We start from the raw sequence: 19768 nt of genomic DNA on the forward strand, positions 1-19768 counted from the left end.
AATATCAAACAGGAAAGATGACGGGTGACTGTTACTGAAATAAACATCATGACGTGACTGGATAACTGATTATGAAAGAAATCACATTAAACTTGTGTTGTCTGCTTGATCTCGTGTCTTGAAAAGTTTTGCCAGCCTAGGATGTCTCCCTGTGTGTAAGAGGGGGTGTGCCTCGCTCCCTGGCAGCCTGGCAGCCTGCTCATGTGAGCGTGCTTGGAGAAAATATTGAGAAGTAACGGGGAGAGGGCAAGGGGATGGAGGAGAGCGCGCCTCTGGACCTTAGAGTGTGGAGCAGGCTTTACTTTAATTAGCCACTGAAGGTGGCTTTTCCCAAACTTGAAGTTTTTTATTCCAGGGGCAATGAAGAATAGTGTTTTCCTTTGCTTTTTAAAAGGGAAATGGGATCTGAGACTGTTTCTCAGAGATCTGTGTAAGTTGAGGTCTGGTGATATTCCCTTTAAGTCAGTGGTTTTATCTGCGTGATTCCCAGACCAGCAGCATCAGCTTCTCCTGGGAACTTGTGAAAAATGCACATTCTTGGGCTGCATTCCAAATTAGCCAGTTCCAGAACTCGGAGGTCCTCCATGACTGATGCCTCCCCAAATTTTAGAGCCACTCACACCTGCATGGTTTGAGTTGCATTGCCCTTGTAGTTGACATGTCTAGGTGATGTAACTGTTAGTTTTATGTAAACATTAGACATTTCATTTTTGTGTTTTTTGGAACCAATGTAATTAGTTTTCAGTTATATAGAAGAGCACAAAGTCTGTCCTGCCTGATGAATAAAGTTCCCTTTTGCCAAGTGAGGAACAACAGCGTGTCCTAATCCAGCGGCCTCAGGCCAAACAAACAGGCGGTGTCCTTAGATCGCTGGACAGGTCAGCCTGCGGGAGGTGACCTAGGGTACGCCTAGCAGGTGGCCTGGAGGTCTGCAGGCAACGCTGTGGGCATTTGAGCCTGAGCCAGGGGCTGACAGGAAAGAGGTGGGCCCGGCTGTTTCCCAGAGCAGGGCCGAGCTGCATCTTTTTTAAAGGGACCTGCTCTGTCTTTTTAGCCAGAACCCATGCTCCTGCCTCCCAGAGGTTTGTGAAGCTTGGTTTTCACCAGGTTCTTTTCTTCTTTCAATTTTGCTGCCACTTCTGATCCTTTTGAAGTGCAGCCATTTGGTGTTTTTAAAATGCAAATCATATCCAGTCATTTCCTTCCTTAATATTAAAACTGCCCAGGACTTCCCATTCCCCTTAGGGGAGAGTTCAGAAGTTGCAGCTGGCCTTTGCTTCACTCACGCCTCTGAGTGTCTGATGGCTGTCAGGGGCTGTGCAGACAGTGTGGCCCAGCCTGGGGATGCTCCAGGGTCCCCAGTGAGGGAGGGGCCCCCACCCTACAGCCTGAGCTGCGCACCTCTCCTGGGGTCCGCAGGACAGGGGTCCACGCGCATGAACTGTTCCCCCACACTGCCGTCTCCCTTCTCTCGAAGCTCCACGAGGACTGGGGTGCTGATGCAGCCATGTCCAGGCCTCCGGGAGGCCCGGTCATGACGCCTCTTCTCCGATGCTGGTCCCTGCTGTTCACACGCCCACTATCTGTTTCCTCCTAGTTTGGAGCCGAGTTCCGAAGGTTCTCTCTGGACCGCCAGAAGCCCGGGAGGTTCAAGACTTCTACAAGCTCGTCGTGCACACCCACCACATCGCCAACACCGAGGTGACCATTGGCTATGCAGACGTGCATGGCGACCTGCTGCCCATCAACAACGATGACAACTTCTGCAAGGCCGTCTCCAGCGCAAACCCCCTGCTCAGGGTTTTCATCCAGAAACGAGGTACTCAAGAGACTGAGCCCATGCTCCTGCTTGGCGCTCATTTAAAAAATAAATACACCTTCCAGTTTCGTCTGTCATTTCAGAACCATGTTATTCTGATTTCTTTTTTTTATTTATTTTTTAATTGGAGGAAAATTGCTTTACAATGCTGTGTGGTTCCTGCCGTACAACAACACAAATTATATATATATATCCCCTCCACCCATCCCACTTACTCTGTTTTCTAGCCTTTGATGAGAGACTAAAGAAATTAAGATCTGTTTGGTCAACATTAATTTCTTAGAAAACATTCTTAATAATATTTAAACTGCATTTTCCACCTGAAATTGTGTTGACTCATGATTTTTAAATACTGAGAGAAAATGACATTGATATTTTCAGTATTTTAACCGGAGTCATTAGCCAGTAACCCAAGAATTAAAGTAAAGGTTGTTAGTATATGTTTTCCACTGTCTTTTTAGGGTTGGGAAAAAATGTAAACTTTAGATTATAACTTTGGTTGGTTTTTAGCTCTGAAGGCCTGTAACAGCAGTATAACTTTATGTGAAAATAAATCGCTAACACAGGTTAATGACTGAGGTGGGGGCATTCCGGTGGATTTACTCCTCAAAGCTGCACATTAGACTTGTTTTCTTGTCTCTGGACTTGGGAGAACCTTAACAATTCTAAATACCATCCTGGAGAGAAGGACACTAGCAGGGGAGGCCTGGCGTGGGGAAAGGGCTCTTTCCAATTCCCGTGGGGTGACTGTCCCTCCTTCCCTGAGGGGCCTCTGCGCCGCCCTGGGGGAGCAGTGTGGTGGGCGGGGGCACCTCTCACAGTGTTCTCTGCTGCGGACTCTGCCGTCTGGGGAGGAGGGAGACTGGCCTTAGTCCCTGGGGCTGTGGGCTCTTCCCACCGGAAGCAGCAGCAGTGTGCGGGCGGAAGGCCCAGACGCGGAGCCCAGAGCTGCTGGCATGGGGCCGGAGACCTGGTTCTCTCTCCTCCACTTGAGTCCCTGCTTGACTGACGGTGTTCTTACATCGCTCGCCACCAGTTGTCCTGTGGCGAGGGGGCCACACATGCAGAGCGCGCTGAGCATCGGCCAGGGCCTCCTGTGTGCGGTGTTGGAGGGGACGTGGAGGAGGGCCCGCAGGGTGGCCGCTGACCTCACCTCGATCTGGTTCTCTGGCACCAGATCAGAAGCGCTGCATCTGCGGCCCTGGCTGAGCCAGTGTGTCCTGCTGCTGGTCCCGAAAAGTCAACACAGCTGCCACTTCCTCACGGTGACTGGGGTGGGGCGGGCGCGGGCGCTCCGGTGCAGTCGCCGGGGCTTCGGGCCCTCCACGGCCCCTCCTGTGTGGCTACACCTGCACCAACTGCCCCTCACATCTGGGTGCCTGTTCTCCTTCGACCCTCTCAGCCAGGCCTGATCTCCACTAGCCTGCATCCCCGCCATCCTCTCGTCTCTTTATTCTGGCTTCTCCGTGTTGTGTCGTCAGTTGCTCCCAGGGCTGGTGTGTTGTCCAGATCCCACGTCCACAGCTCTGCCGGCCATCCCAGGTTGTGGCGTCACCTCCCAAGGTGCAGAAAGTGAGGCGTGGGTGTGAAGCCGTGCGCGTGTGTGAGAAACGGGTCTCTGTGCCGCTGGCACGTGCAGTGGGGTGGGAGGCACCACTGGCGCCCTCGTGACACACCTGTGCCGTTGGCAGACCAGGCGAGGCGGGACGCTGCCCGCGGGGCCGCACACATGGCTCTGCTGCTCAGGCGTGCGGCCTCAGGCCCCGCGTCCTGTCCTTTGTACTTTTTGCTTTTTCCCTGGCCTCACAGAAGTGGCCCGAAGATTAACCAGCTGCCTCAGGGCTCTAACCTTTTTGTAAGCATTTCCAGCGCTGGGGCTTCGCCTCCAGCCGCTGCCTTTCTGTTCCGTGACCGCAGGGGGCGCTCACCCCCGACCCCCAGCACTCTCTCAGGGACCCTGACTTCAGGGGGTGCTCACTCCCGCCCCCCCCCCCCAGCACTCTCAGGAACCCTGACTGCAGGGGCACTCACTCCCGCCCCCCAAGCACTCTCTCAGAGACCCTGATATCAGGGGTGCTCACCCCCGCCCCCTCCCCAGCACTCTCTCAGGGACCCTGACAGCAGGGGGCGCTCACCCCCGCCCCCCAGCACTCTCTCAGGGACCCTGACTGCAAGGGGTGCTCACCCCCCCCCCAGCACTCTCTCAGAGACCCTGATATCAGGGGTGCTCACCCCCGACTCCCCAGCACTCTCAGGGACCCTGACTTCATGGGGCATTCACCCCCGCCTCCCCCAGCACTCTCTCAGGGACCCTGACTGCAGGGGGTGCTCACCCCTGCCCTGCCCCCCAGCACTCTCTCAGGGCCCCTGACTGCAGGGGGCGCTCACCCCGGCCCCCCAGCACTCTCTCAGGGACCCTGACTGCAGGGGGCTCTCCCCCCTGCTCCCCCCTCCCCCCAGCACTAGTCTATCACGGCCTGGTGGCCCCTGAGCCTACCGTTCTCACCGGTTCTATGGGGGAGCCCACCTCGGGTTGTTGTCAGGCTTCAAGAGAAGAATGTTCCCGCTGTGTAGGAAGCCTGGCCCCTCGATACTATCGCTGTTGCCGGGCAACAGCTGCGCTTCTCTGGACGGCAGGCGGGAAGCAGCACCACCCTGATGCCCGCCGTGCTCAGGAAAGGCCCACCAGCCCTGTGACGGGGCTGTCCTTCCTGGGAATGGACGGGCCTGAGAGTCCTGGAGGGAACTCTCCAACCCCACGTCCTTTCCCACAGCATGGGCTCTGAGCTTTGGGTCACAGAAATGCTATTTCTGTGATTTTACGGTAACCACACCCGCTCTGTCATCTACTTCATAAATTTCTGTACATTGATGGTGGATGAACAGATAAACGAAATGCGGTGTATCTGCCCACCAAGGTTTTATTCAGCCATAAGAAGGAGTGAAGCGCTGGGGTCCAGCCTGCAGTACAGCTGGGAAGCAAGGCCTCGTGGATGAAACCGGCCTGTGTTGTACGGCTCCACGCACGATCCACCGGGTTCTGTTTGTGACCAGTTTATCTGTAGCAGCACTTTCACGGCTGTCTGCAGACGCGCACAGGTTGCCAACGCACGTTCCCACCGAGGCAGAGTAGGCGCTGCTCTGCCTGCCTGTTTCAGCTCACACTGTGAACTGTGTGCTTTCCACGGTCTATTTAGTGCCACATTTTCCACATTTTTTTTTTTTTTTTTTAATGTATTCAAATACATATAAAATTTAGCAGTGTAGGGGCTTCCCTGTTGACTCAGTGGTAAAGAATCCACCTGCCAATGCAGGAGACACAGGTTGGATCCCGGATCGGGAAGATCCCACATGCCACAGAGTCCCCAAGTCCAGGTGCCGTAACTACAGAGCCTGTGCCTAGAACCTGGGGGCCACGACCAGAGAAGCCACCACAATGAGAAGTCTGTGCACCACAACGAGCGAGTAGCCCTCCATCTCCGTAACTAGAGAAAAGCCAGCACAGCCATGGAGACTCAGCACAGCCAGATAAACAAACACAATTATAAAAAGAATAGTTTCGTGTTGGGACCATGTAAGTGTTCAGCTCACTGGCTAATTAAATATGCTCCTGCTGTCGTGCAGCACCCACCACCATCCGCCCCGGTAACTTCTTCTCATAAAACTGAATCACTCTACCTGTTAAACACTGACTCCCCATCTCCCCTCCCTCAAACCTGGCAACCACCACTTTTTGCCTCTATGATTTTGACAACTCTTGAGTACCTCATATAAGCGATATTAGACAGTATTTGTCCTTTTGTACTGGCTTATTTCAGTGACTGAGCAAAATGTCCTCCAAGCTTCATCCATGCTGTAACCTATGTCACAATTTACTGTTCCTTTAAGGCTGAATAATAGTACATTCTATGGCTACCACATTTTGCTTTTCCACTCATCCATTGATGAACACGTAGGTTTCTTCCATGTTAAGCTATTGTGAATAATGCTGCTGTGAACATGAGAGACAAAAAGCTCTTCGAGACCCTGCTTTCAATTCCCAAGTATGAACCTAGAAGTGGAATGGTAACTGTATTTTTTATTTTTTTGAGGAAGCCCCATACTGTTTTTCACAGTGGTTGTTCCATTTTACATTCCCACCAACAGGGGGTAGGGGTTCCGGTTTCTCCACACGCACACCAACACCTGTTTTCTGGTTTGGGGGTAATAGCCATCCTGATGGATATGAGCTGATAGCTCACTGTAGTTTTGATTAGTGTTTCCCATTATTAGTGATGTTGAGCATCTTTTCACTTGCTTAATCATCATTCATATGCCTTCTTTGGAGAGATATCTATTCAAGTCTTTTGCTCATTTTGCACTGGGTGGTTTGTTTCCGGTTGTGGAGTTTTGGTTCTCTATTTATCTGGATATTAATCCCTCATTCAGACACATTATTTGCAAATATGTCTTCCTGTTCTGAGGGTTGTCTTTTACTCAGTGGCATGTGTCTTTTCTAAGATATAAATGTACCTTTGTGCCGCATCTCAGTTGTAACATGCAGGACATTTAGTTGCAGCGTGGGAACTCTTATTTGTGGCCCCTGGGATCTAGCTCACTGACCAGGGATCAAACCCACGCCCATAGCCTTCACATCTGCAGGTTCCTGTCCTTCTGCACATACTACACTATCCCTCCTCCGCCCAGGGCTGTCTACTGTTACAAGCTGTGCAGGTTTTCCCCTTGGAAGGGTAAGAGATGTCACTGTACCTTTCACTTTAATGCTTTGCCCACTTAAGAACAGCAGTCCCCAGAATTAAGTACTCACAGTGGAGGAATCCAAATCTGGTCAAAATCTGCTCCCTCCCGGCACACTCCACCCCACCCACCCGCCCCACCCCCCCCCCGCTGCCACACACACACACACACACACTCCTGTCCTCCCCGGGCCTGTGAGAACATCGGGAGACTGGCCCAAGGCGGAGGGAATGCAGGAGGAGACCAGCAAAGGCACTGGGAGTGTCTCTATTTTCAGCAGAATAAACAGGAAGTACAGATACTCACTTGTCACCACTTACCCACAAAATAAAACCTCCCAGTACTATCGACCCCTGTGTTCTTATCATCTATGAGATGGGCCTGTACCCTTCAGGCCCCAGACCACGACCAGAGGAGGGGCCCTAATGGAATCTCAGTGGCTCTCTGCCCCTGGGGTAAGGGGCCTCCTACAGTGCCAGGGGAGGCTTGATGACTTAAGTATACCAAAAGATTCCCAGCATAATTAGAGGACTCTCAGCAACTATTTACTTTTAAAATAAACATAAATATGGGTCATTTGCATGTGTCTGTTAACTGTTCTTGGCATTCTGGCATTCTTTTGGGTTCCTAGAATGAGGAAGATACATTTTAAAACTTTTTTGGTTATCAGAAACTGCATGATTGGGGGTAGGGTAGGGAGGTAAGGGTATTTGCTTGTGATGTCACTTAAGTGAGTTGCCAGAAAAAGTAATTAAGGGGTGTTCTTCAAAATAAGTTGGTTGCAAATTTGGTTACAGATACTGGCAGAATCTATAATTTCTGCTTTATAAATGCTTTTCTTGGGTTCTGCGTTAAGTAGCAGGAGGTGTGTTTGGTTTTGGAGTTAGGGGTTCACTGCTGAGCAGAAAGCATTCAGTGGATGTAACCTTTTAAGTTCCCACACTGAATTTCTGTATTTTTTTCCTCATTTTATTCTGTTTCCTAAGATACTGCCTAAGGTTTTGAGGCTGTGTGTTAAGGGTAGGGTAAAGATGTAATTTCACTGAATTCACTTCCTCTCTGTGCCCACACTTTTCGGAACAGGCATAGAACCTGCAGGTAAACACCCTCTTCTATGGGAGATGTTTCACAAGACACATTTACTTTTTTGTCACTGATTTCTGGACGTTTACATGTTTGGAGAATTTCCTTTTATTTTCTAATTATAAAAAAGGACAAAAATTCTCCCACTGCTCTACCATGGGAACATGCAGAAAACAAAACGCCTGAACCCCGTGTTCACCCTGGAGTGGGAGTGGATGTGGGAGAGAATGTACTGACGCAGCTCATTAAAAAGCAAACAGAGCCCGAGCCACGCACCGTCCAGAAGAGTCCAGGGCTTGTCCTGGGGAGGCTGGCCACTCTGGAGGCGCCGTCAGACAGCCAGGGCCGCCCCATCTCCTGGACGCGCTCCCTCCATCCATGTCACTGCAGCCTCTCCTCCAGTTGGGCCTTTGGGAGGGAGGGGAGACACAGCTGCCTAAGCCTGTTCTCTGACCACCCCACAGACACCTTGTGTATAAACAGTGAGCGTTTACACAGATGGAATTGGAATCTGCTCCTTTATTATTTACTTGCTAGTCATATATACTTTTCAATGCTTTTAAGCCCATAGTATATTAATAATTTGGATTCTTTTAAAAATCTTTACACATCACAAACATATCCTAGGTCATTAAATCCTCTGTAAAACATTTGTTTTAAAAAATGTTTTGTTTTGCTTTTTTCTGGGACGTCCCTGGTGGTCCAGTATAAGAATCCACCTGCCAACGTAGGGGACACAGGTTCAATACCTGGTTCAGGAAGATCCCAGATGCCACAGGCAACTAAAGCCCGTGTGACACAGCTTCTGAGCCTGTGCCCTCGAGCCTGCGAGCCACAGCTTCTGAGCCCCTGGGCTGCAACTCCCGAAGTCCGAGCACCTCAAGCCTGTGCTCCGCAAGAGACACCACCATAATGAGAAGTCTGTGCAGCAGCGAAGAGTAGCCCGAGCTCGCCACAACTACAGAAAGCCCTTGCACAGCAACAAAGGCCCAGGTCAACCAAAAATTAATTAATTTAAAAAGAAACGTTTAAATTTTTTTTACTATTTATAACATATTTGTAAAAGAAAATTCAAGCAACATGGAAATAACTCCACCAGCCTGAGACGACCACTGTCAGTAGTTTGGTGAGGCGCCTCCAGACCCCTTGGTGTAGATACAACTCGTTGGATACAGTTTTATATAAACAGGGTCATAATGCACATACTACAGAGATTATTTTAGTCTAGCATCACATTTTTGACTCCTTGTAGATTATATAGTATTTACAATCTTTTTAACAGACATAGCAATTGTATGAATGTAACAAACTCTGACTAATCCCATATTAATTTACACTGTTCCCATTTTTCACTATAGTAAACTGTGTTGTACCTTTTATATACATGTCAGATTCAGGATTAATTGGTATTAATTAAATTGGTATTTATTTATTATTATTCAGGCTCTTGCTGGATTAAAAGGCATATTTTTAACTAAAGTGTATTTATGCCAGTGGGCCTCTCTTTAGCAGGGCATTAAAATGACATTTGAATTGGGTCTTTTAAAACACACCTTGGAAGACTGTTCTTATGTGGCATGAAAACTCGTGAGCTTTGAATTGACCCTCCTGAAGGCTGCAGCGAGGCCAGCAAGGATCTAGCAGCGCTGTGGGGTGAGGGGCTGCCCTCGGCTAAGACAGCACCACCTGGGGCCACGGGGGACTCCGAGAGTCCAGCCTGACCGCACCCCGAGTTCAGGGAGCCCCTCCCAGCCAGGTCTCCCCGGGGGACCTTCAGGACAGGGCTCCAGGGGAGAGGCGGTGCAAAGGGCCGGTACCTGCTGAAGCAGCGTGCTTCCACAGGGGCCGGAGGGTCGTGGGGCTGAATGTGGTCACGGTGTTGTTTTCCTTTCTGGTCCGAGTGGGTCGTTTGCGACAATTAACACGTGTATTTAAGCTGGTTCTTCAGTGAGCATGAGCTCAAGGATTTCCAGTCTGACGGGAAATAAGGCCCCAAAACAGAAGCACGGTTGGGGCTTTCTTTTCATGTTTGAGCTGATAATCCTGGTTGTCAAGCTGCCAGTGTGAGTAGGATTTCTGTTTGTAAAAATCTGTCTAAACACAAAGCAGCAGACTCCTCTGGTAACATAACAGGGCTGTGTTTCTGTTTCCAGAGTGGGTTAGGGTTATGTGCCATTGCCCATTTTTAGAAGGGAGAGATTCTTTGGCCTTCTGAAACCACCCTGCCTATAGACTCTGTGACTGCACTGCCAGCCTCCTCTGTGTGCCTGGCGCTGGGGTACCTCCCACGGAGGCAGAGCCCCAGGGCCCACCTAGCATTCAGGCCGGCGAATATGGCCATTCCTTTCTGGACTTGCTGAGTCTCCAGCGCTGTGGCGAGCAGGTTGGTCCTGTTTGTCCTTTGGGGGTCAGGTCGCGGGGCCACTGCAGCTCCAGAGAGGGGCCGGGTCCCACAGACTGTGCAGGTTGTGCCAAAGCTGATGCAGAACCACGGGGAGGTTTAAGCAGATGCTCTGTGAACTGGTGGAGTGTCCTTGTTTATAAAGTGGCTGGTTAAAACAGGGATTTCCCTGGTAGTGCAGTGGATAAGAATCTGCCTGCCAACACAGGAGACGTGGGCTTGATCCCTGGTCCAGGAAGATCCCACATGCCATGGAGCAGCTAAGCCCAAGAGCCACAACTACTGAAGCACAAGCTCCCTAGAACTCTCATACTGCAAGTACTGTGCCCACGCACCTAGAGCCTGTGCTCCACAACAAGAGAAGCCATCCCAGTGAGAAGTCCCTGCACCGAAACGAAGCATAGCCTCTGCTTGACACAACAAGAAAAAAGCCAAGCAAAACAGCAAAGACCCAGAGCAGGAAAAAAAAAACAGTGGCTGGCTAAAACATCTTTTGTTTAGGTGAGAAATAGTTGATGAGTATTCATCTTAAATGTTTAAAGATCTTAAGCATTTTCTATTTGATGCATTTTTCCTGGAAAAAAGCTCCAGGACACTGGAAACTTAAATCTTCTTTCTTACCCATCTAGTCTACACCTGCCTGTGTTCTCACGGTCAGTGAGCTGAGGAAGCTGTTTTCATTCCTGTTAGTAATCGCTTTGAATCCAATTAAATGCCACTGCATTTGGAGGGAAATCTTTCGGGACGAGAATGAAGACAGCTGGCGGAGAAGCTGCACTTGGTGGGGGCTCCATAGGCGCCCCCAGGGAGAAGGCTGTGCCCCGGAGCAGCTCCCATGAAATCACCCCACACAGAGACACTAAGGGTGTTCTTGCGACAGGCCATTTCTGTTTAAAGGGCTTCTCGTGGCAGAGGACAGCTGTGGAGACGGGAGGCAGGTGGAAATCCAGAGGGTGTGTCTTCAGCCCACCCATCCACGGTGATGCAGCCTCAGTGGGGCTCACCAGTGAGGAGGAGGGAACCGCTGTGAACAGGCAGCAGCCGAGGGAAGGAAGCCCTGCTTTCAAAGAGTGGCCCCAAGCCTGGGATGAAGCCTTCCTGTGCCGCCTTCCTCCAGGCCCGAGCTCTCAGCTCTGGAGATGCTTGCTTGCTCCTTTTTACCTTTTCCTTCTTCTTCTCCTTCCTTCCCAAACTCTGGCCTGGCTCCCCGCACCGCAGACTGTTTCTCAGCCTTCTGCCTGTCTTGCCCCCTCCTCTTTCTCTCTGGCTGCACTGGGCCAGGCTGGCTCCTTGCCCATCACTCCCTCCTGGTTCCACAGCTTAGAGGCAGGACTGGCCCCGACGCGCTGCCCGGCCCCGCAGCAACCTCGGGGATCCTCGTCACATTTGTATTATGGTGCATCAAGGCGTGTCTCGTGGGCATCTCACACTGTGCCTTCTGTATGTTTGTGTCGTTGGCCAGCTCCATCGCAGCCTGCTTGTTTCCCTTTAGCATCCATTCCTGCCTAAGATCCATCGCTGTTACCTGCCCACTCAGGGAGCCCTTAGAAGTGGCTCCTATGTGGTCCGGAGACCACTGGCATCAGCACCCCAGGGAGGTGAGGGGCTTGTGAGCAGCTTGTCCCAGTTGCAGCCAGGACCCCCGGGTGAAGGTCAGGGCTGCTCCTCCAGCGCCTCGTGTTCATGGTGCCAGAATGCACCTATCCCTTCTACTCTCATAACAAACGCTCATTTAACAGTTTGAGGTTGACCAAGGACTTTCCAGCTATCATGTGACTCTCACAACAAACCAGGCTATATGATTGTTCTCATTCTGTGTATGATGAAACTGAAGCTTCAGAAAAGGTCAAAGCTTCCAAACATAATTCTCAACTGAAATTGTTTGGAATCTATTTATAATAGCCCCTGGTGAGGGCTTATCTGGCACCTTTCAACAAAGGATGTACGGGGTGACATCCAGGCATTTCACTGTGATGGGTGTGACATGTGACTGTCGGCAGTCAGAGGAAGCCCCAGCCTTGGGAGCTGGAACCGAGGTGGGCCCCCACCTCACGACCATGTTGTCTTCCTATCGCCAGGAGAGCCCTTATTTAGAATACAGTCAACTTCAGTGGGCGGAGAAGGCGATGGCACCCCACTCCAGTACTCTTGCCGGGAAAATCCCATAGACGGAGGAGCCTGGTAGGCTACAGTCCATGGGGTCGCGAAGAGTCGGGCACGACTGAGCGACTTCACTTTCACTTTTCACTTTCATGCATTGGAGAAGGAAATGGCAACCCACTCCAGTGTTCTTGCCTGGAGAATCCCAGGGACAGGGGAGCCTGGTGGGCTGCCGTCTATGGGGTCGCACAGAATCGGACACGACTGAAGCGACTTAGCAGCATTAGCAGCAGCAGCAGCTTCAGTGGGACCTCAGCGCAAGGTGTTTATCATGGGAATGGTTTACCTGTGCTGGTTTGGAGTCCAGAGATTAACATTTCCATCGTGAACTTTTCTCTTTTCCAGAGACGTAAGCAAGATTTGGATTTCCTCTTGCATAGTGATCTGTCTTCCTGTTTTTGCCCTTTTCTCTGTACTTTCCACCCTCTCCGGTGGGAAAGTGATTCAGCCCGGAGCCGCGTCTCTGTTAGACTCCACCTGCACCCGGGGTCTCATAAACCCGAGCTATCTTGTAGCATTTAACAGGTGCAGGCGGACATGAGGGCGATACTGACGGTTGGCACTGGAGCTGCTCACTCCTGCATTGTCTTCTGTGGGGACACCAGGGCAGGCCATGCCCCCAGCCCACCCACCACACTCCCTGTCCCGCGAGAACCACAGAGGGAGGGAGGTGCCCCGGAGAGCTGCGCCTTGTCGGCCTGCAGAGGAGAGAGAGTCCTGACACTACCCACATGGAAGGCTGTTTCATTGTGAGAAAGCACAGGCAACATCACACTGACCATTTTACCCTTTTTTGAGCGTGCGGGTCAGGGGCACTCAGCACATTCACACTGATGTGCAAACACCACCCACCTCCTAAACCTTTTTGTCTCCCAGCTGGAACTGCACCCATTAAAAATAGTGTGTTTTAGGGAGTTAAATCAAATGCCAAAAAGTACCTCTGTCCATATAAGTATAAATCCCTATAAAATGCCCATGGGGCACATTTATAGCTGATAAACGTCTACAGTCTTGTTAGAATTTCTAATCCAAGGTGAGGGATTACACTTTTTCAAACAGTAAATCACTTAGGAAATAACTGTCACTTGCTAGTTGGAGTCCTCACGTCCCTGCAGAGATCCCACGCCTTCCTGGGGGCTGCGTCTGCAGCTGACCCTCCCCCTGGTTCCCCTGCACTGACTGCCCTGGCCTGGAGGCCGGCAGTGGGAGCTGTGCTTCTTCGACTTCAGCTGTATGTGGAGTCTCAGCAACTCCGGACACGTCAGGGCATCAGCAGTGACTCAGAAGGTCGAGCGCCCTAACTGGTCTTCCTCTTGCTGGGACCCCAGTGAGCTGGCAAGTGCAATCTGTGTCATGACATGTGTTTGCGTGTTGGGAGTAGAGTCCCCTGAGACACTGGGAACCCTCGGCCAACAGCTGTGCTGCCTGTCTGCCTCCCTGCAAACCTTCCTCCTTCCGCCTCCCAGACTCAGGAGAGGGGAGCCAGGTGACGGCCAAGCCCGCATGGCTCCCACCTGCAGCTAGTAAGCCTTTGACCTTGGAGCCACCCCAGTCTCTTTCAGCATCTTTTAGTGAATGAAATTTCTTTGTGCAGTTGACACTGAAGACACCAGATGCATGTTTCTGATGCTCAGGACCATCAGAGGGCAGAATCTGAGACTGAGGTTTAGATTCAGGGTTTGTCAGCGTGAAGAAGAGAACCCCCAAACCATCTCTCCAGCAGCTTTCTGGCGGCCCTCATTGTTGAGGCACTTGGGCACACTTAGCACACACTGATGGATCTCCTGCGCCGGCAGAATCAGTGGAATTGCCGTAATTCAGAAGGTGAGGGGACCCTGCACTCAGTGCGACAGCTCCCTGGGCTTTGCATGAGGAGGTTTCCAGATCCCACGGCCCTGGGTACTCCTCAGGCCCCTTGGGAGATCCCTGCCGACCACGCTCTGTCGTGAGGTGCTTCTGAAACTAAAATACGTCCTCCTCACCTTTGTTACTTTTAAAGTCTTCATCCACTGGTGCCACAGACCAGTTAACCTCGAGTGCTGTGAGCTGCGGGGTTGCGCTGCAGATGCTCTCTGCCAGGCCCCATGGTAACTGACTGGCAGGGGTCCTGGTGTCCCAAGAATGGGGGTGAGGGAGCTGCAGAGACTGTGTGTGTTTCACCAGGAGTCAGGCGTCAGGTTCAGGGCTGTTGTCACAGCAGGAACTCAATGAGCCCTGTTTCCTGCAAAAGGAGCTGGTTTTGTCGGGGAAGACTCCCGGGGCTGCGGAGCCTCACAGGCAAGCCTGGTGTCCTCGAGTCCATGGTCTCTCTGAGGGGGGTGACCTGTCCCTCCTTTACAATGGACAAACTTGAGTCCCAGAGAGGTCATGTGGCTTCTCAGAGGTTCAGGTGTCTCTGCGTCTCCTCCCACAACTGGAGCTGAGTGAAGGAGGCTGCAGCTCTCTGGGGCGGTCAGCAGAGGAGCTGGGCACTTGCACAAGCCTGGCCCACAGGCTGCAGTTTCCATGGGCCTAAAGACGGCATCAGAAAGTGTCCCTGGACAGACCACAAATTCCTCTGGAACGCAAGAAGGATGCACACTGTGGTTCCTGGCTGCCATGGCTTTTCCGTCTTGGATGCCCGTGCTGTCCAGCTCCTCTGCTGACCTGGCTTGTTGCTGGGGTACCAGGCAGCTCTTGAGAAACAGCAGGAAGATGGCCTATTCAGCTCTTAAAATCTGGGTCCTCAAGACGTACTGAGGAGAAAACACAGAGTGCAGAATTGTATGCACACGATGCTACACTGAGCAGGGGGTAAGAGTCTGCGTTCATACCTGCTCATATTTGCACAGACAGACTCTGGGGTGATTGATAAATGAGCAAAGTCACAGCCTCGGGTGGGGTGGGGAGCAGCGAAGGCTTTGGGGTTTGCTTCTGGGGTGATGAGAGTGCTCTGGAATTAGGCGACAGTGATGGCTGCACAGCTGAGTGCACTGTTCTCGAGGGCCGCGCCGAACATGGCTCAGCCAGCAGTGAAAGCGTCTTTTTGAAGCAGGTGTTTCACTTGACTTTGAGCCTCTGCCACATATATAACATGAGCTGGTCTTCGACTCTGCTCTGGATTCTTGGACTGAGGGTCCCTGTGAAGTTGTGTCTTCTGCAGAGTCTTCAGGGTGTATGGAGTAGAGGACCCAGGGGAGGGCTGGCCTGAGTGTGTGCAGGGTCCTGGGTCTGCTTGTGGGTATTCATCCTCAGGGGCTGCTGGTGAGGCACCTGGGTGGCATTGGTGGCCTTTGCCGTGGGCTCACGAGACAGACATCTGCCTGTTGGCATCACGCAGTGCCCAGCGGCCTCTGCTGAGAAAGGGCTGCTGCCGTGTGTGGGCACTCAGCGGGCGGGTGCTGTGAGGCTCACAGTGCCTGGAGGGCGCAGAGCTGGGCCAGCTGAGGGCAGGGGCAAGGGCCTGTACCCCCTGCCCGGCTGAGCTCTGGCACATCCGTGCCCTCCTCTGCTGTCGGGCCCAGCTGTGGGAATTGCTGAAGGAGGTCTCCTCTAAGTATGGGCTTCTCTGCCAACAGTTATTTTCAGCTGTTTGAATTACAGTTGTCCCCTCTGGTAACCACTGTAGTGTCCTGTAAATACAGGCTGAATCACAGCCCCAGGCAGGAAGGGTGGACACGTGGATGGCTCCACTCCTCCTGGTGGGGCCGGCGACCCCTGGGGCTTTAAGTGGCCGCTCGGAGGCAAGGGAGCCATGGAACACGGCCCTTTCTCTCTGATTCAGTCCTGATACTCTTCCCACACCCTCTGCTCTGCAGCTGAACCAGGAGCCCACCATGAGCTGGTGGCAACCCACTGGCTCCAACATGGGTTGGAGAGCTGGCTTTTCAGAAGTGTCCAACCCCGTTCTGCCCCTGGCAGTCCCGTCCTGCTCGCAGACAGACTCCTGAGAGGCCCTGTGTTTTCCTTGGAAATTGAAGGTTCACGTTTCATTTCATCTGACCTCTTGCCTATTTCATAAAAACGATTAAATGTGAGAGAGTGGGAGATGGGGATAGCTCTTCCTGTCCATGTCCATGAAGTGGAAGGCCTGAATCAGGCTTAGCCCCCAACACAGTGTGCTGGGGCTGGTGAGACGAGACCCAGAGTCTTTCATGACTGTTAGTCTTGGGGTGTGGTGTCTGGACCACGAGCCAGCACAGCAGCCCCAGCTGGAGGTGAGGGTGGAGGAGGTGAGGGCAGAGGGCAGGGCTGGCATCAGGGCCCCTGCTTCCAGACTTCTGAAAGTGTGCCTCTTGGGAGAAACACCAGCTCCATCTCCTGATGCTTTGTGAAGCGATGGGTCCACAGGACGGCTGCTCACAGCCTGCTCCCCGGTTGCTGAGCTGGAGCTGTGGCTTAACCACACTGTAGGAGGGCACGGTGCGGAGTCTTCAGCTGAGCTTCTTGTCTGAGGTCAGCACCTCAGGCCCGGAGGCAGGAGGCTCCGGACAAGACCTGCCTGGGGACCCGGGGAGAGGGAGCGGGTCACTCGTCAGGGCCCCACTGTTAGCCCTTCTGCAGTGACGCTGAGGCTTGTGACCCGTGGAGGGCAGGACACAGTCCTGGCAAGCAAAGACTGCTCTCCCGCGACGGCCAGGGGGTGGGAGGCGTGTTGCTGCAGGTTGGGGCGTGCGCGCCTAGCTGAGAAAGATGACTTCACCTGCCCTGGCCTCGCATGTGTCTGAGGCAGCAGCCCCGAGACACACCTGAGTGATTTCAGATCCCGGAGTAACCGAGTAAAAATGTTCCCCTCTAGTCAAAAATATGACTGCAGCCCTCCAGCCAGGCCCTCCCTGTGGGCTAGGCTGTGGGCACAAGGCCGGGAGGCTTGGCAAGAAGTCCTCCCACATGGGCTAGAGGCGGGAACGGCGAGTTCCGATTGGTGCTTTGTGATCCGTCCCCCTTTGTGGCTTCTGCAAATATGTAAGAAATCGGGCAGTTGGCTCTGTGTTTCCCTTGACTCGGCATGTTCTTTATTAACCATCTGCCCAGGCTGGGTTGTCCTCCTCCCTCTTCTTCCCAAGAGGAGCAAATGGCCTGCAACCTTCAGGCTATTTGGAGTTGACATGGCCCCGAAGGTGGGAGGGGGCTGGGGCCGAGGAAGGAGAGAGCGCACCCTCCTGGCAGCCTCTGCAGCTTGGCTTGGGGGATGACATTCAAGGCAGCCATGCTGGATACCCCGAACTGTGTTCCCTGCCCCTTCTGTCTTAGATCCACGCCCTCTTGGAGCAGCAGAGCACTGGCCCCCAGCCCCTCCCATGTACCTGGTCTACACTGCAGGCCCTGGAGTCGGCACCAGGAGTGTCCCCAGAGGACCCATCCTCCTCTATCTTCCAGGCTGATCCTCACCACAAACCCAACCTCTCCTCTCCTCCCAAAGCCCCTCCTTCAGAAAACCGCTTAGGATTTCCTGTTCTCTGACCAGAAAGACATCACGGTGTGTTGCTGGGGCTCGTGGCCAGTTAGGGTCACTGGATTTAGAGATGCTGCCTGCAGCGACATCACAGAAGCGGGCCTGGGGTGGCTCACCATGCGTGTTGACCCAAAGCTCAGCAGCCTCACTTCCGGGAAGAGCCCACGGAGAGGCACGTAGAGTGGGGGCCTGTGGGGGGCCCCCACATAGAGCAGTTGGGGGGTCACATGGGTACGGAGGCCTATCCCTGCAGTGTGCACTAGACATTGCAGAGTGACAAAGACCTGTCCCACACAGACGGCACTCAAGATACAGTAAACAAAAAGAGCCGGCCGTGAACCGCACACACGCAGCACAGACCGAACTCTGTCCCAGAGCCTCACGTCGAAGCCCTAACCCCAACCTGAGGGTCTTCAGGAGGCAATTAAGGTTAAATGAGGTCACGGGAGGGGACCTGTGTCCTTCTAGAAAGAAGAGAGCCACGAGGGTACCCCCTCCACTGTGAAGAGGCCTCACAAGAATCCAGCACACAGCACCAAGTGCAGCTCCAGCCCCAGGACTAAGAATAAACTGCCTGTGGTGCTTTGCACAGCAGCTCCACCTGGCAAGCTAACACAGCTCCCCATTCCGCTCAAAACATCAAGTGTTACTGAGTGTATTTTCTGCATTTGTGTCACGATGGTTAATCGTACATGTCAGCTTGACTGCCGTGAGTGACGCCCAGAGAGGCTGCGTCTGTGCTCATGTCTCCAGGAGAGATGGGCATCTGAACTGGGGACTGGCTGGGGCCAGTCTCCACCACCCCACCGGCCAGACGACCAAATGAGGACAAAGGTGAACCAGGGAGTCCTCTCTTCTGGGGCTGGAGGGTCTGCCTTTCCTGCCCTCAGACAGGGGGGTGCCCGGCCTCCGTAAACACCACCATGAATCTCCTCTCCTGTCTGTGTCCACATGTGCTACCAGCTCCATGTCTCTGGAGAACCTCCCCACACAGACACGTGTTCGGCGCACGAAACAGCCTGGGAAAGTTTGCACGAGACATTTACTAGGGAGGAGCAGGAATGTCGGGGCGTTTTCTTTGTGTTTTGTGTATTTAATCCACTTGATCCAATCTGTTTAGTGTTGGCTCCCGACAGATGTCAAGCACTTTCTCTGTACATTGACTGAATGAACGAACCAGCAGGAGGGAGTGAGTCTTCCTGACGCTGTCTTCACTCCTGCCACCTCTGGAGCAGTGTGCAGGCGAGCACCGGGGTCCTGTACCTAGTGGTGTCTGCATCTAGCCTCAGAGGGAGGTTCCCTGGGCCTCGGGAACCCTGAGGACTGAGGAGGAAGGGGTGGGACGCTCTTAGCCAGCTCGGCCTCCGGGAAAGGGTGATCCCAGCTGACGTGGCCTCTCCAGGCCTCAGGAAAGTCACCCAAGTGGCTCCTGGCCCCCTGACCTGCCTGTGTCTGTGGGCCTGAGGCTGGGCCCTGAGCACGTGGAGTGGGTTGGAGAGGGTGGTTCAGACATCCTGGCTCCATGTGCCTTTGCTTTCTTGCTCTGGAGCCCCGGGGAGGTCGAGGGTGGCTCAGAAGGAGCAAACCACTCCCTGGGCTACAGTGACCCAGCTGGGCCTCAGCCTGGCTTCTTCCATGTCCTGAAGCCATAAAGCTTCACTGGTCATTGACCTCAGAGGTCCCACCAGCAATCTAGACCCTGAATCTCGGTGGAGAATCTTGGGTGCTGCCCAGAACTGGCCACGCAGGACCTAGCACTGCTCACAGTGGGCTTTGACAGCATCTCAGCCGACTCTTTGGGGAGCGGATCAAACGTCTCGCAGAACTTGGGCATGGCTTCCTCTTGGCAGAGAAAAGTGTTTCAGAGTTGACTTTATTTTCACTTTGAGGTGCTTTCAAGATTCATCTGTTTGAGGAAATTTTTAACAGAAAACACGGACGATGGTCTGAGTCTTGTCTTCCTGGTAAACTTGTTCAGCCTCCTGGCATGCGTCACCCTCACACGAGGCTGGGAAACTGGGAGGGAACGCCGTGCTTCACTTTTCAAATTAGGACTCTATGCATTGTGTGGTTGCATTGCTCATATTCTCATCATGCTGGTTCCAGGAACTTCTATTAACGCATGGTATTTTGT

The 19768-nt window shown here is 52.9% G+C and overlaps 1 protein-coding gene across 1 annotated transcript in view; it reads left to right on the forward strand.

Moving 5' to 3' along the window:
- The window catches only part of PARD6G (par-6 family cell polarity regulator gamma), a 77276-nt gene that overhangs the window by 38796 nt on the left and 18712 nt on the right, over nt 1-19768 (forward strand). Inside the window, 2 exon segments of the mRNA XM_005906837.2 lie at nt 1598-1649; nt 1652-1819. Coding sequence (XP_005906899.2) covers nt 1598-1649; nt 1652-1819 — 220 coding nt within the window.

The sequence above is a fragment of the Bos mutus genome, chromosome 24 (genome assembly GCF_027580195.1).
Source record: "Bos mutus isolate GX-2022 chromosome 24, NWIPB_WYAK_1.1, whole genome shotgun sequence".
Taxonomy (NCBI): Eukaryota; Metazoa; Chordata; class Mammalia; order Artiodactyla; family Bovidae; genus Bos; species Bos mutus.